This window comes from Punica granatum, chromosome 5, assembly GCF_007655135.1.
Source record: "Punica granatum isolate Tunisia-2019 chromosome 5, ASM765513v2, whole genome shotgun sequence".
Classification (NCBI taxonomy): domain Eukaryota; kingdom Viridiplantae; phylum Streptophyta; class Magnoliopsida; order Myrtales; family Lythraceae; genus Punica; species Punica granatum.
Genome location: NC_045131.1, coordinates 8984069 through 9001560, shown reverse-complemented (window position 1 = coordinate 9001560; position 17492 = coordinate 8984069). Strand labels below are relative to the sequence as shown.

The 17492-nt window shown below is 38.9% G+C and overlaps 2 protein-coding genes across 3 annotated transcripts; both read right to left on the bottom strand.

The window, feature by feature from the left end:
• Positions 1–215: 215 nt before the first annotated feature.
• On the bottom strand, positions 216–3877 carry LOC116207339 (polygalacturonase-like). Of its 2 annotated transcripts, XM_031540249.1 has the most exons (10): positions 3626–3877; positions 2694–2935; positions 2374–2499; positions 2064–2231; positions 1886–1906; positions 1559–1766; positions 1390–1471; positions 1162–1270; positions 790–906; positions 216–683 (listed from the first exon to the last, which is right to left on the bottom strand). In XM_031540249.1, the coding sequence occupies exons 1-10, from the start codon at positions 3657–3659 to the stop codon at positions 465–467; spliced, it is 1326 nt and encodes a 441-aa protein (XP_031396109.1). In that variant the 5' UTR covers positions 3660–3877; the 3' UTR covers positions 216–464. The 2 variants fall into 2 exon arrangements, with proteins under 2 accessions (XP_031396109.1, XP_031396108.1); XM_031540248.1 differs by having other exon boundaries at positions 2694–3638.
• A 3844-nt stretch (positions 3878–7721) lies between these two features.
• On the bottom strand, positions 7722–14345 carry LOC116209442 (probable galactinol--sucrose galactosyltransferase 2). The gene is made up of 13 exons (XM_031543082.1): positions 14151–14345; positions 12336–12543; positions 11589–11836; positions 11379–11469; positions 11218–11266; positions 11035–11126; positions 10811–10921; positions 10324–10446; positions 9306–9858; positions 9118–9185; positions 8676–9028; positions 8495–8583; positions 7722–8390 (listed from the first exon to the last, which is right to left on the bottom strand). The coding sequence occupies exons 2-13, from the start codon at positions 12524–12526 to the stop codon at positions 8034–8036; spliced, it is 2325 nt and encodes a 774-aa protein (XP_031398942.1). The 5' UTR covers positions 12527–12543; positions 14151–14345; the 3' UTR covers positions 7722–8033.
• Between the last annotated feature and the right edge of the window lie 3147 nt (positions 14346–17492).

The following is a 17492-nucleotide window of genomic DNA, read 5'->3' as shown; positions in this document are numbered from 1 at the left end:
TTTCACAATTCAACAACATAATCATTACTTAATCATTATTTTCTCTCAATTATTTATTACTTTTTTACACTTTTTTTTATAATTCAACAATACAATCATTACAAACCAATTAAAACCAAAACTCAACTCAATTCAACTCTCAATCTAAAAGCACTCCTATTCTCTTTAAAGATGACTGCTAAATATCAACCGATGAATTGAATTTTCGGTATAAATAACTGAAACATGATTAATGTTCTTTATTTTGAGAACAAATGTTACAAATGAGTCGATATTACAATCCAATCTTTTGGTCGTGACAACACATTATTCGTATGTACATGGTGGAGCCGATTATCTGAGTAATCCTAGTCGTCCATGTGAAGATTGACCTAAAACTAAAACTACTGGCCTTACCAAGTATGATCACAGTATCCATATCCTAGAATATGTAAATGACCATCGAAACAGACATCTTGGTCACATCAGTTGCAGCGTGGTGATACGACTCCTATGTTGGCGGACTTCACATTGCTACACGATGCTTTTGCAGCCTCACCACTGACTTGGTCGAGACCAATATTTTGCAGTAGTATTCCCCGACAAGGAACGGTCTTGGAGCAGTCGAACTTAACAGCCACGTCGGACGTGCTCGTGCCCTTGATGTTCCGGTACACCACGTTCTTCACTTGAACAGCTGAGCGCTGCATTGATCGATTTTTCATGAACCACACCCTTTAGATTGTATTGGCAGATAAAGAGTCGGGGATTTACATGTGAAATCGGTTAAGGTTGTCCCCTTTGTTATACCTGTTGTTTGCAGGGCTTATCCTGGTCACAGTAGTTCTGGTCTATTATGATGGGGTTGGTCACATTCTGCATCACAATGTTCTGAAACCTTATGTTTCTTGCCTTTCCTGACCCTCCCTAGAAAGATTTTGACACAATCAATTAATTTTATCAAAACTCGAATCGTTAATATAAAGATAGATAGATAGATCACGGATGCTAAAAATACGTTAAAGATTACTGCTCAGACTCTGTACAGTTTACCGGCTCGATCAAAAAAGCCAGAGCTTGTCGAGTTTGAGCACTATGAAAATATAACTTTACTGCGACTTTTGCATTTCGATTGATTGAATCTATGTGATAATCTGAGTATTTAGATCGGTCATTTCTTACCTGCCAAGTCTTTATTCTAACGCCATTAGTGGTGCCAGAGAGCTTGGCCCTGTTCACTGTCACTCCTGAGACATAATCTTCTGAATTTCCTTTTCCTAAGCTTCCAATGCTGTATTAATCACCGCATATAGGAAGTTATATTAACGGATCATATTAACTTCGACGACCAGAAAACGGAGGTTGTAGTATGTTTGCTTCGTATAATCTTGTGGATCTTTATATATGCACCTGATTCCATGCCCAGGTCCGCAAGTTATGTCTGTGGCCTGCACCCTCCGCGATCCACTCACGATCGAGATGCAATCATCCCCTGTAATGCACACCAATACTTCAACACTTCGTCCCGGAAATAAGATGAAAGAGATTTTTTTGTTCGAATGTACGATTGAGAAAGTACCTGTCCCTATGGTGGAGTGAGAGATTTTTATATTCTGGGTGCTGGTGACGTGAATCCCGTCTGTGTTAGGACTGTTTCCGGGAGCTGTCACGGCGAGATTGGAAGCTTTGACATTGTAGCACCCGTCGAAACTGATGTGCATTTGCTGGGCATTCTGGACCTTCAAGTTCCTCATTACTAGGTTCCTGCACTTATAGAAGGTGACAGCCTATGCCAGAAAAAAAAAATTTATATATGTGTGTGTGTGTGTCAGTATATAATATAATAAATCATATTGCAAAAAATTTGCAATATTATTTTTCCTTTTTTAAAAAAAGAAACACTTACTGTTGGAGCTTTCTTGCATGGCTGCAAATGAAATGGGACAAACAGAGAATACAGAATCATCAGCCTCTAATATATATTTGATTGACTTGAAAGTAGTATCTATGAACAAAAACATATAATTAAATGTAAAACAATTTTTTTTCCTTAAAGAAAAAAGCAATTGTTCGTGAGGCTTTACAAGAGTTTTGTTGATTTTGCACGAGTTCTGCCACCATATCTTCCCATTGCCATCAATGGTACCACCTCCTTCCACCACCAAATTCCGAATGCTATCGAATATGAGCCAGTGCCTGTTATCCTTACTGTAGTCCAATCGATCGTCTGATGCCTCTACCGTCCCGTGAATCTGATGATTTGACAGAATAAATCCCATCAGTGAGCACTAATAATTAAGTACATGATCCAGGGAGACTAATGTATCACAAAACATCGTGACGTAGATCAATGCCAAAGGAGCTGTGTTAATTGCTTAAAGTCGAATTACGTACCTCGACTCTGAGGTCATCTTTACAAGGACCAGAGAACCAGATGGGCCTGAGAAGATAGTGCTTCTGGGGCACTACGAGGACCGCTCCTTTGGAAGAACAAACTTTTTTCCAAGCCTTCTTAAATGCCTACAAGTGAGAAATTGTTGGGAAGGGATACCCAACAAAAATAAACAACAAAATGAACAAAGCTAATCAATTAGACGCGCCCATTTGTCGGTACATTGGAAGGGGTAACGAACTCTCAAAGTTATGTATTGTGAACTCTGAAATATTTATATCCGACCAATAGCTTGTGGAGTGTCATAAATTGCATGATATACCTGAGTGTCATCTGTTCTTCCATCGCCTTTGGCTCCAAAGTCATCGACACTGACCGTTCTCTCAGCCTTGGGTGAAGACGGAGAGCTCCCTCGAAGCGTTCTTGTCGGACTAGAACTCGAACTTGCAGGATCATAAAGACCATCTCTATATTGGTCGTTTATGGACTTGGATGAGGGGTATGCTAGATGATGATGATGATCAACATCGAGGTAGTTATGTTGAGGTGTGGGGCCCTCGTGATCTGGTTGGAAACAATTGGAACATGACAAAACATGGGATAGACAATGCAATAGCATCATCGTGAGAACTACTTGTCTCTTAGGAGCCATTTGTATTGTACTGTATATGTACGTGTTGCTCTCTTTGTTTTGGAGCGGGGGAGAGGAAATTTAAGCTAAACGTTTAAAGAATAACTGATAAATTCAATTAGAGGATGATGATAGTAGTGATCAACGCATATGAGAAACTTAGGAAATGTAATAATGGGACTAGGCGCATATTTATAGAAGTTGGGGACTTGGGACACAAGAGGAGGTTGTCTTGTTGATGATCCTTTATTGGTATGGGCTGTTGGAACATTTAGGATGAACAAATTTTGAGAAAGAAATTAATGACCTCCCTCAGTTAATTTGTCCCCTCGATTTTTGATTCATACACGCATCTCCCATGCATGAAGTGTAATTTGATGCTTAGATGCATATATATCTACCCGTATATGTATAGAAATATGGTAGTGTACATGTAATTTGATGCTTAGATGCATATATATCTACCCGTATATGTATAGAAATATGGTAGTGTACATGTACCAACACATATCTGTGTAAACACATCGAGTAACTTTCTGTGCCAATCTTCTTTCCATCAGGACTCCTCTCCTATACCGAAGATCTTCATTGTGGAAAAGCGTTAAATCTCGGATTAATTCTACCTCGTACAGTCAACCTTGCAACTCCGGAATGCATCGCATCATCTTGGAGATGTATTCAGCTCTTTATATTTCACCCAAACATGATAATATCGGCAATGGGCCTCAAGGTGTATCGAACAATGACGAGAGTATATAACGCGGAGAAGAAATCATGGATAAACGGAGATGGTGGAAGGCTGTGGCTTGGATGTAGTCTTCTTCCTCGAGATCTTTTTGATCCATGTAAAGAATCGGAGCAAATAACATGGATAGCATGGATGCATTGCATGCTTTATGCATGTCTATGAATATATGCGGAGGGCGTGGACACACGGGATGCATGCATCATATATAATGTGTACATATGTATCTTCATGCCTAGCTCGCGTATGGCAACACCATATAGGAATCAATTATATTTGATTGATCAAAGCATTATTGATGATAAAAGGCACGGCACGGGATAGGGTATGATCGACACGTTTCATAAGATACAGTTTAAAGTACATGAGAAACTCGTTTTCTGTTATTATATATTTTTATGAAGCTTGATGTAAACTTTACGTATTTTAGTTAGTTAATAATTCGGTTCCTTGGGGATTTAACTTATAGGATAAGATGAATCAATGCCTTTTGATGTACATATTGTCCAAAATTCAAAAGCTCTCGTCACCTATGCCATTGCCCATACGATATGAAAATACAAATGCAAACACAAACACTTCTTCTCTATCTCAATATACCATTGATTAACCATTAAATACTCCTTTACAGTTCACACACTTTCTCTCGATTGCTGACATTTACTTTTTTCAATTACTTGCTTAGGAGAAATTAGCACGTCCCGCGTCCACAGCATGTATTAGGGGATCGCAGAAGATGTTCGAGACACTAAACAAGTCGATAAGTAGACTCCGGGTCAATCATCTATTCCTCAATATAAAATATGTATGTATTTTTTCATAGTATATACTTGGAAGGAACAGTAGCAGAAGTTGTACGTGGTATTATGAATGATTGTAAGATAATTAACTCGGTCAATTAATCGTTACCCTCGAGTAGTACTTCTTAAAGATGCAGCTTTTTACACAATTGATTTCGAGTAGGGTCATGACAGAATGTGGCGTGCGATTAATTAGCTTGTATCTCGGTTCTTTTCAAAGGCATGATATGGCTTCATCTGGAGAAATTTTGAGTTTGTCGGAGTATGGCTAAATTAATTGTGGAATTGGATAATTAGAAACATGAATATATCGTCTGAGAAGGCCAAGTTATTGATGCAGGCACTCAAGTTGAATTAATCAAATTGGATGTAGTATATATATTTATTGATTTGGGAATTCAAGTGATATAAATCCATAGAGATCGATCCTCATCTTTTGGTCTGAGCATCATTTTGCCAGGAAGGGTAAGGTATGGGGCAGCAGCAAAGTAGGTTCGGTCATAATTATTAATCTAACCGCGAAGAACTTCTTTGCTAATTGGAAGTTCGACTAAGTTAAGGTAATTTGAGTTTTACACACTTCTTATCCTCTTAACTTACAAGCACGCCCTGCGAGTGGGCGGCGACTATATATATACTAAAGTAGTCATGAAATCCGTACATTGCATGGGATAATACATCAATCAGAAAGAAATTATAACTAAAAATTAAAAAGAAAAATTCTTTCAAAAATCAAAAGTAAAACAAAAATAATAAAATAAACAAACAACCATCGTATTTAGTGGTAGACAAACTTACTTTCTAAGAGCTTACGTATAGGGGTAGTATTGCGAGAGATGAAACTCACATCACCCATCTTGAGAAATAATATGGGAAAAAAATTAGAGAGTAAATAAAAAATTGAAAAATTACGATACAAATGAGAGAATGATCAAAGCATAAATTTAATCAACTTACTTGCAAACATTTTAAGAGCTCACTTTTAGTTGTAATTGTATGATTTGAGAGCTGAATAGACCTATGTATATGTGTATGGTAATTCATGCTTATAACTATCATACGGAATCTACATAAAATTAATCAGATTTGTTTTTCGTTTTTGGTGAACAAATGTGATTCATTTTTTCAAAAGAAAATATAATTCATATATATATCTATCTATATTTATAAAATATTATCTAATCTATTTTTGAAAAAATTGATATATAAAAAAACACATAATTTATATATACTTTTTCTCTCTATATATACTAAAGGTTGTCCACGTTACCATATATTAATTTATTAATATTATGTATAACTATATATAATAATATATACTTATTTTCATGTTAATATTGATGTGATGAAATACTAATTTTTATCTTAAAAAATTCAATATTATTAAATAATATCTATACATATAATAAAATCTTCTCATTATTTCAAATACAATATGTTATATAAATTATAAAAATTAAACAAATCAAGAAATTTATGATGAGATATCTTTAAAAAATATATTTTTTAAATAATTCTGAAAATAAAAATAAATGAGTAAAAACTTAGAAAACTCCTTTCATAAAATATATGCTAATATATACTTATTTTAATGTTAGTATTGATGTGATGAAATATTAATTCTTATTTTAAAAATTCAAAATTATCAAATAATATCTATACGAATAATAAAATCTTCTCATTATTTCAAATACGTTATGTTATATATATAATTATAAAAATTTAAAAAAAATCAAGAAATTGGATTTTATAATGAGATATCTAAAGCACGACGAGTGCGCACCAACCTGAACAATGCCATGTACTCTGACGAAAAGGAGACATGGAATGAAAATAATTTCAAAAGAATTCCATCAAATTTGAACCATGATCCTCGTGCATAAGAGACGTATCTGTGATTTTCTTATAGATTTGTAGGTAGTGGCTCAAGACAATCTAGCGATTTTGAAAACGATTTGTACCATGTACAAGAAAGGATTCGAAAAAGATGTAATTTCATTTTCTAAAAATTTTGTAGGATTCTAATTTCCAAAATTTTTCAGGGTTTTGATCTATCTAAGGGTAGTGTGTATATATATGTGTGTGTGTGTGTGTGGATATATACCGCAACAATGATCTATGCCCGCAGCAATATCGGTATACACACATATATTCTCTATCGCTATCTATATATCTATTTATATAATTTCAAAATAAAAAAAAGATTTTGTTTAATTTCAGTTTTTTTTAATTCGAAATATTTTTTTTGGAAGATTTTATTGATAATTTAAAATTTTTAAAAATGAGAAAATTCTGTTCAGAAACGGAACTTTTTGGGGTTATCTGGCTGGATCCATCTCGTATATTTCTTTACATAAATATATGTCGAGTGACATACGTCTAGAAGAAAATGTACTTAATCCTCTTGCTGAAATAACGACGTCTCTCATGTTCGACTCCAGTCCGGATTTCTTTTGTATGACTATCTGCACAAGCTCACGAGGTTGGTCAAATATTACTTGATTCTATATATCAATTACGTTTTCATGTCAATAGGTCCATACTGTCATGTTTGATAGGACGGAATGAAATAAAATGATAAGAAATAAATATCTTTCCTTCCACTTCATTTCACCGAATAATTGCACTTATAAAAGTCGATCGCGATTCAACAATAAAGATAACGGAATCGATGGAAGGCAGCGTGATACCATCATCCATAAACCAGCTTCCTTGGAAGTTCATTTAAGGATCTTGCGAGGGCCCAAACTTGGTCTATTTCCTTCGGCTTTTCCTCTGTCTAGTTCCATGTATGTTGTCGCCGTCGGAGGCCCATTTCGAGGCTCTATTACACACTGAACGTGGAAAAGAAGAAAAACACCTTCATGCTTTGTACAAATACCCGATGGTACGCGCACCGCAATCCCGATTCACAGCAATGCTAAGCAATCGCAGCTCAGTTATATTAATCTTTCAGATTGTTTAGCAATCGTCGCTCAGTTATGATTTGTCTTTTGGAATTATTAGAAGAAATATTTATTTTGGAGTTACAAACTAATAATGATTGATGTTTCGATATTATAAAGAATAATATCAATATTCAATCGGATTGAATTATTCAGATCCCATTGAGCTTAATAATAGGATACACATAAAAAAAGAAAAAGAAAAAAAAAAAGAGAAGTTCGACGAAACTAGAGGATAAAAGAGCCCTTTTATTATTACTGACAAGCATCATATCGAGGACATCTTCCAAGAAGTCTTTAGGCTCCCTCTCTTTGCAAAACATAGATAAAAACACCATTTTGATTTCCCCATTACACCGAAGTTAAAAACTACCACGCCAAATACCGACCAATTACCATCAACAGCCTCGCGGCCACTTCCCCTAATCCGCCCCCCCGATCAGTGACATCTCCTAAGTCACCACCCAATATTATCACCGTACCGTTATTACTGCTAATGGTACAGTAAATTTGCAAAAGCTTAAGTATAGATTAATGTACTTCAGACTTGGATCTCAATCGGCCATCTGTACATCTCCTCCTGTGGGACCGGGATTTCCACGGTCACCAGCCCCGTGGCCGAGTCGTACTCGAATGCATGGTCCACGCTCCCCACAGTGCACTTCAGCGGGCGCTGAGAGCAGTAAGCCCCGAAACGCCCGCACCCTCGCACTTTGAGGGAGACGGTCGCTGTCGGGGAGCGGTTCTCACTGAGGGCAGTGGTCAACTCCGAGGCAACTTCACCATCGAAGGACTCTGCTTTGTTGTCCTTGCGAATGTCGCACTGCTCGACAGCCCCGCCACTGTTGAACATGTTCAAGAGGCCAATCGGGGCGAAGGAGATGTTGGAGGTGATCTCCTGCAAATTAACACGATAACGAGCAATTTTTAGTGCATTCTGGAAATATCAAAAGAGAACAATCAGTAGCCTTGATTTTGAAATATATAGGATATAGATATTACCTTCACTGGGCAGATATGGAAGAGCTCATACTCCAGAACCTTGAGAGTGACTGGGATGGACGCACCTTGAGGTAGCCGGACAATCTCCCCTGTTGATGATAAAATAGAAATTTAGTTCCTGATATTTCTGATGCACCATGTTTATATTAGAAACAAATTCGCGGTGTTCGACAATATATACCTGATCGGTATGCATAGACTATAGTCTCCCCCTTCCAATCTGGGCCCACGACCTGAGAGATGAGGTCAACATCAGAAGCACGGATCGAACCAGTCAGAGTACCGGGTGCAGCATCATGGATGCGAGTCTTCTTTGCAATCCTGCACCAGCCTGCCCCTTGGCAGTTGAACACACCGACCACACCACTGCACTTGTTCAAGTTCCATATCTTGAGCAAGTTGGTTCCATCTCGAGCTGGATCCACAAAGAGGCAATCCCGTGTAGGCCTGCCCGGCAGCTGGGCCCGGAGGACAGATCCATCAGGCAGGACAAGCTTCTTCAATAGATCAAAGTTGTGGTTCCCAGGCTTATCACTGGTGAAAATGAAAGATCGCGTATTAGAAACTCATATGACTATCCATGAGTAAGCACTACAGCGCATGATGAGGATCTCGACCAGTACCTGACATAGATTGCACAACCCCCGACGGCACGAGCAGCACCATGATACTCTGCTGTTGGATGAAGACTCTGAGAAGGAAAGATTTTTTCACCCGGTCAGTATTTATTGCCAACCACAAAAGCACAACTCATTAACATTAACAACAAAGTAAAAAGCATCTCATGGCTTCAAAAGCCTATCTCACTCACATGGAACATATCCCAGTCTGGCTGCATGAATTCCCCGAGGAAAAGTGTGTTGTAGGCCACAGAAGAGATGTGAATGGTGTGGGAAGCAGGGTCTCTCGGGTAATAGTCGTCCGAGGCTCTCACAACAGCAGTCTGCTTAGCACTATAAATCCCATCAGTGTTGTGGCACATGCAAGCAATGCACCCATTGTCAGTGAAGTTCCGGGCAATGGAAGCCTCAAGGGCCTGGTGATAGCTGCGAGTGAGAGAGACTCTTCCACCATGACCAGCACCCAGAGTCTCAATAATGTTCTGAACATCAACTTTCACTCCATCAACACCGCAGGAAGCCAGGTAGGCGTGAAGCTCATTGTAGAAGTTGAAAACTTTCTTTGGATGGACCAGCCCAAGGCCGTGAACGGCCAAACTGTCCATCACTATATCGGGTTGGTTTCCAAGAACACCTGGCGACTGAACCGGATAAGCCAGAGCCGTGTCGTAGTGTTCCATTCCATCAGCAGCTGGCTTCACACCACCCCAGTAACCAGCGAGGGCATGCCACACATAAACAAACCTATCCGAAAAGTATCAGATCTCATCAGTAAGAAATTCGGCATGAGGAAATTTCTCTTCCAATTCAATATGGCATTTGAAAATTTTTATCTAATTATTTGCAGTCCTTGTCATAGCAAGATCAATGAGAACATCCAGATTAATGCAATAGAACACTTCCACCTTTTACTTTTCAGATATTGTCATGGGACATTACCGGACTGTAGTGACAAAACATACTTGACACTTTTCATGTATCATCAACTTTTGTTCTTGGAGTATGCAGTGAACCAAGGAAAGGCAGTAAACTGGGCAATAATAACACCAACATAAACTAGTGATGTTTCCTGAATAAATGCTGTCAGATCATCAGCAGTTCCTTGAACTGTTCTTCAAGGAGGATATTAGCTTTGACACTTTGGAGTGGCAGTAAGAGATGCATGAATGAAATGCACAAGAAAGGGGAAGTGTGATTCTATGAACTTACTTCACATCGTGTCGTTGCTTGGCTTCATCTACAACAAGCTTCAATCCAGGAACCTGTTCATTATCCTGGGCTTTTTTCTGGAACTTTGAGTTTTCTTTAATTCCGGTAAGTCTACTTGCGAACCTGAAGAAGCAGATTCAGAATTAGATCACGAATTGACACCACGATAAAGAAAACAATTTTTAGTTGGATCTTAAACAGCTTGGCACTTGTGTCACGGCAATCAGAAGATAAAGTCATGGTCAGAAACAGATAACATAAACATATTCCGACAAAACATAGCATAGGACACTCTCTGATACAATTTAGTCAGTTAACATGGTAAATTTCTTCTTTTACCCATAAAAAAACAGAGAAGCAATCATTTTCTTGGTGATTTAAAAAGTAAAAGACTGTCACCCTAAATCGAGTTGAAAGATAAACATCTCTTGATAATTGTATTTCTGACTGCACTTGTGGCAATTTACACGTCAAGAAAGGCACTTACTGAGCTCCTTCTTGCACAACGCAGTTGGCCTCTTCCTTCGCTTTGTTCTCAATTTGTTGCCAGCCATCATCAATAATTAAGAATTTAGGAGGGGTGCCACCCTCAGATAGGCTGCAAATTTGAAGTTTGTATTTAGTATCCATAGAACTCTGCATGATCTTTTCTCCTATCTAAACCAATTGCAAATCATGAAGCCAGAGCTTAATCTGATTTCTCTTGCCTACCTATTAAGTCCTTCATCAACACCCTCAGCAGTGACATCAGTGTAAAATGCATCCCAAGTGCACCAACCAAACCAATCGAGGAAAGAAGGCAACTGGACACATGAGAAATGGGAGATTAAAATGAGATTCAATTGCCTCACAATTTGTAAATGCTGTAGGCCATAATTTCTTAGAATATAATACCTTTTTCTTCTCGCGATGAGTAAAAGTTTGCATGTGCTTTTCCACAGCCCTGATTAAGAGGAAGAAGAGGAAGATAAGCAGATGATTTCATCCACGAATTATGCTCCTTTTAAGACTTACGGATTGCATGTAAGAGCTAAAACTATCAATGAAAGACTTACTTCACAGCCTGGTTGATGACTTCAAATGGATTGGTCCCAGCATGCATATAAACAAGGTGAAGACCTTGGTTGGTTTCAACTGCAGTATCTCCTGCAAAACCAAATCACAGCAGAAAAAAAAATGTGTTGATTCGACTTCTCAGAAAACCGGATTCGGGCATGCATGTAATGTAATACCATACTGCATTTTGATGGCCGTGATCAACTCACCACTCTCAAGACAAATCTCGAGCTCGTTCTTCTCATTGCCTTGCAGAACAGCACGGAATGGGCCCTCAAGAAGAGGAAGGAAGACAGTGTAGATGGTTGGAGAATCATCTACCTCTCCACCTTCATCGCCATTCTTGCTCTCTACAAGCATGAATTGTGTTTCAAGGGGAATGTCTTTCCCACATGTCCCCATCCTTTGGGTCATCCACCAGAGTTTGAACCTGAAGCAGCACATGAACTGGAGATCCCTACACACGGTAAAATTGAGGCTTTAGCATCTCAAGATACATCCCATTTAAAGTCAATAAATCAGATGCCTCTGTTTAGCACGTGAATAGATAATACATCTTTTCTAATATAAACAGTTACATGCTCCAAATACACGAACAAGAGAAATAAGCTTCATGATGATATACGGAAGGAAACATTCAACGCTTCCATCTTTTGAGAAGTCTTTATTGTTTCTAAATGCTAATTCAGATCACAAGCTTTGTCAAAGTAACAAGTCCCCACCAAAAATCTACACGCAACTACAATTCCAGATTGTTTTACATCATTCTGTCATAGATTCACACATACTCATGCACTTGACTATTACTTTCAAGTTTCAGCCATCGTGAAACGATTCATTAACAAATATGAACACCACACAAATTTGCTGGAACTATCATCTGCAAGGGCATCATGTAATCATATAGAGCAAAGGCATAACCTCCAACCAACAAATTGAAAAGGCGAAATGCATACTCTAATATTCCAACAGGGAAGACATGGAGGCTTTTGCTGTGCGAAGCCGTAGCACCGATGAATGCACCAGTAACAAGCCCAACTCCCGATCCAGGGGTCAACACAATGTTGTCCGGCACACCGGTCAGGATGGTCTTCCCATGGACCACCAGGTTGCCATCATTGATGGAGATCTTAGGAGTGACCGTCATTGTTGACCACCTGATTACTGTATCAGAAAGCACCGCACATAAATAAATGTCAGGCTCAGAAAACGAGTAAGCACGTCGAGGCTTCCTGCAAGGGAAGTCCGCTGAATTCAATCACACCTATGAAACATCTAAGCAACTAAAATCAACATTGCAGAGATATGGACGCCAAACACATGACATCAAGCAATAGCAAAGAATCTTAAAAAGGACCTAGGGGTTCGTGAATTCTGGGGAAACTTAATCTTGTACGAGTGCGAATGCCTCCAGACAATAGTGAACGAGCCAGCCATCTCGGTTGATGCACCGATGCAATCCTTAGCATCTTCACCTACCCGAAGTAGGGGACAGAAATAACTCCTCCTACTCTTCTAATCTCTCCATACGTGACACGAGAGTGTCTGTTAGGACCAGGAACCCATAAAGAGGGAAACGAAGAAGCAAGATCGGACATTTTCCTTATATCCAATAGTACAACCATTTTGTCGCTGTGGTCAACTCGGCTGTCTGTCCCCAATCTCACTGAAACACGGGACGAGAAGAGGAAAATTAAATTGAAGCACGGAAAAACTTGTGAAAGCTACGAAGATTTGTCCGGTTTGGCTAAGCTCCATGACGGACCAAACTATCGTAATCCGGTAGATGGGACAGTTTGACGGACAGAAGAGCTTCGCCTGAACAGAAGGTTTTGCCTGAACCAGTAAGAACCCAGTCTCCACGCGCTTTTCTGGGTTCGAGAAATTACTCTTTCTTGATCTTGATATATATATATATATATATATATATATCATTAAAAAAAGCTTCTTTTTTTAATGAATTTTTTATCTATCCGAAGGTTCATACTTCGTTGATTTTTGCTTTGCACTTTAGAATTTGAGGCATATATGCTTTTCCCTTTTTTATTTTTGTTCAATTTCTTTCCCTCCCCCCCCCCCCCCCCCCCCCCCTAATAATTTAGGCATATGATAGAGAGAATATAAGGCAATCCACTGATCAGTAAAATTGATTTTTGTCCTTAAATTATTGCAGTGAAAAGGTCAAGAGTGCACGAGAAAGGAACTTCCATGGAAAAAAAAAGGTTCACGAGAAAGGTGAGATCTCGATCTCGAATCCATGATCAGGTGAATTCGTCTCATTTCTGATATGAACCGAGAATTCAAGCCGATTTTCGAGCTGATTCGAGTGAATATTCGTCCCGTAGAACCACGTGAACAGTTCAATTAAGCTACCAGAATGTGCAGGACTTCATCGGAACAACGGAATCGAATCGATCGACCTTCACCATTAAGCATGCAAGGTGGCTGACTCAACCAACCAACCAACCAACCAACCAACCAACCAACTCCATGAGCAACTGATTAAGCTTCCGGAGCGTGACAGAGACTCAGATCAGACACCTCAATACAGTCAGGCAATCAACACAACCGGACCGACCTCGTGATTTCTCCGGATGCGTAAAAGCGCGCATCACAAAATCAAGCAAACACCTCAAACACAGGCATCTTCAGATAGATCACCGGCAGCATAGTATGGATTCGGTTTCGAGCGACCGACGCGACGCGACGAAAGATCGACACAAACAATAGCTACCTAAAATTTTCACCACAGAGTCTCCACTGGAACTCACCAGACGATAGTCAGCCGGCGACTTCAAGCTCCGATGAGAATGGCTGTGAGGAGAACGCTAGACAGAGAGAGAACCGACTCAGCAGAAGCGCATTCCAGGGAGGAATGCTCCTTCTCGAGAGGGGAGGGAGAGGGACGTAGCAACGCTCAGTGATAGGCAGTTATCTCTTTTGCTCACGCAACTCTGCAGAGTAAGTGCAGGGCCAACTGGCCTTTTATACTCCATCAGCCGTTAAACGTCGAGCAAGTTAGGCGAAGGAAGACGGCCCCAGATCTTGACACGTGGCATGTTCGGTCCAGATTTCCCATTACCATTCCTCCTCCTTCCCCGCTGAAATCATTGCAGTACGTACTGTTTTATTCTACTCCAACTTGGGATGTTATCGGGGTCCATCATGCCTCGCTTTTGTACCATTATTATTACAATTCATTAGTTAAAATTGTACGACCTCTTCTTTAATTTCTGTTGTGGCAGAGGGTATGAGTTTCGACATTATATATGTTCGGTGCGTGAGATCACATAAAAGCCGTTACGTATCTATGAATTAATTCATTTGGATTAGATCGGAACTTAAAACACTTGCATTACATGAACGACTGTCTTGGAACTCAAAGAAGAACTCTATATAGAAGCATTTCGATTCACTAAATTGCCTTGATCTCATCGATGCACTACTTGCCAATTGGTCGGGATTAATGGGACCCTTACATCGACATGATATCGTGTCAGTCCTTGTGTATGTACACATAGGATATGGTGATCGGGAGTACCTAAACGATTAAAATGGATATGCATGTGTATTATCCACAGATTAGGATATTTCCGAGGTGTCTAATAAAATATAGTAAACATAATTAGTAAACGGTCGGGTGACGAGGACGCACGGTGGTCTTCCCCCTGGTAAATACGAGTTGCCTCCAGTTTTTCTTCCTCCACGTAGAGACCAACCAATGCCGTCAGCTCACTTAACGGTGGTGGAGGGCAGCCGACTTTCTTTCCAACTGGGCGGCGCCGCCCCCCCGGTCGCTGAATGGAACAGATCCAGCGGCGCTGTTCATTGTCTTCTCAATTATTATTATTACCACAAGCTTATTCATATAAACAAAATCAAATTTAAATTTCTTTTTTTTAGATAACTTTTAGAATCTTAAGACAAGGCGGTTTGATTTGTCCGCCCGACCGATAACAATTTTGGTTAGAGGGACACTGCTGTTCTAGCAACCGGTGCGTCGTTAAAGTCAAATCTCGTGGTAAAAGATAAAAAGAGCAGGCGAATTTCAACTTTTTGATAATATTAGAAGGTACTCGGAGGGCCTTGGATCCACCTGTCGACCTTGCTTAGGGCGGAGGTCTCTAGGGGAGCCCCCAATCATAGCTCACCCCTCTCTATCTCCCTCTCTTTTCTCCAGCGTCCTCGTTAAGGGGAGCTTGACGGGAGAGCCCTAGATCGGAGCTCCCCTACTTTTTCTAAAATTTCTATTAAAAAAGAAAATAGGAAAATGAAAATGAAGGACCTATATGATGTAACATGGTCCTTACTAAACACCATCATAAAGGAATAACCTAATTGATATATCAAAAAGAATCTCTTTATGTATTTTCAGTAAAAAAAAAATCTATCTAATGTTACAGAGGATCAAATTGATACAAATTTATAAACTCAAGCACTAAATTGATATGTCTATGCAAACTGAATGACCTAATTGATGTATCAAGTATCCAACTAATGTAAATTTTAAATTTAAGGGACTAAATTAATGTAACAAAAGTGAGGGACTCAATTAATGTAACACACAATTCGATGGACTAAATTGCCAATTAACTCTAAATAAAGTGTGGCTCATATTAACAGACGCAATGTACCCGTCACAAGCAAATCTTCGCTTTTAAGGTTCGTGTTCATTCCTTACCTAAAAAAAAAAGAAAAAAGGGAAAGGTTCTTGTTTATTAATTTGTTGATCTTGGGTGGGTTTTGTTGCTGGGGGGTGTGTCAATAACTATGCGACAGATTTCCCGAAAATAGATATTTGTCCCGTTACCAGCTAGGGATACTAAAAAACATCCGAAAAACCAGAAAATCACACCGTATCCAATCCAAATATCATAATATCCAAATATATGTAGAAGATGTGGTTAAGCAGTTAACCAAATCGAAAAAACCGAATTTTATGGTATGATTTTATTTTTAAAAATATGGTTTGTAATTTTTACAAAACCGTATTTATGGTTAGGTTATGGTTTTAGTCAAAAACCATCCCAAACCGAAACCACAAACCACTATTACCAGCTGCTGCAAATTTAACAAAGTTTATTATTATATTTTGTGCATCAGGACATAAACATAAAGGCATAACGGCAAGCAAGATCCATACTTTATCATAATCATCGTTGGTGCTGACTAGATGAATTTATCGGGGAAGCATATTAAATACTACATTTGACGGTGACTTAGGGATTAATAAGAATAGATGCCGATTATTACATGCACGTACATCGGATGTGTGTCGTTGTTTCGTTTATGGAATCCACTACAGTAAGACTATGTTCCTATAGTGCACGTCTCTGTCTCTCTTTCACGGTAAAATGGCGGCATGCGTGAGTTCGATATATCAAATGCTTACTAAACATATATCATGTCATCAGTTTCTTATTGGCTTGAGTTGTCCTTCAGTAGATGTGTGAAGGTTGCACGATTACGATACCATATGATGCGCATATTCATGTCCACTTCGTTCATTAGAAATTGGCTGGTGGATTCTACAGAGAAAATCAAACAAACGGGTAAATCTTTCGGCACTTGTTCTGGACGAGAGAGTCGTTGTTGTACAAACTTTTTTTCCTTTCCATTTTCATATATGTTTGTATCAAAAACGGCTTACAAAACATCACACATGCTAGAAGTCATCGATCGAGCAAACTCGGAAGATGTTGACACACACCAAAGGGTAACATACATGGCAATTTCTTGTGAATATTGTAGATGCAATATACATCTAAAAGTAGGTAATCCCTTCCACTGAAAAAAAGGGATCGATAATTCTGATAAAAAAAGGATGGGGCATAGTAACGTACACATTTATCTAATAACGAAAATATTTCAGATACGATATTTTTTGCAGGACTAATTGTACTATTTTAGTAATTATTAAAATTTATATTCCAATTTAAGCGTGCTAATTTAGGTTTTTGCAGGTAGATCGGGTTTGGGAGATTTGTAATTGGCCTTTTTGGGGGTAAGGGCAACTTTACCTAGCAGTTTTTGTAGTTGTTTTCTTAATCACGGGCATGAATGAGTGGTATACTGTGTCAAATTGATTCAATGAATAGAATACCAAGACTTAT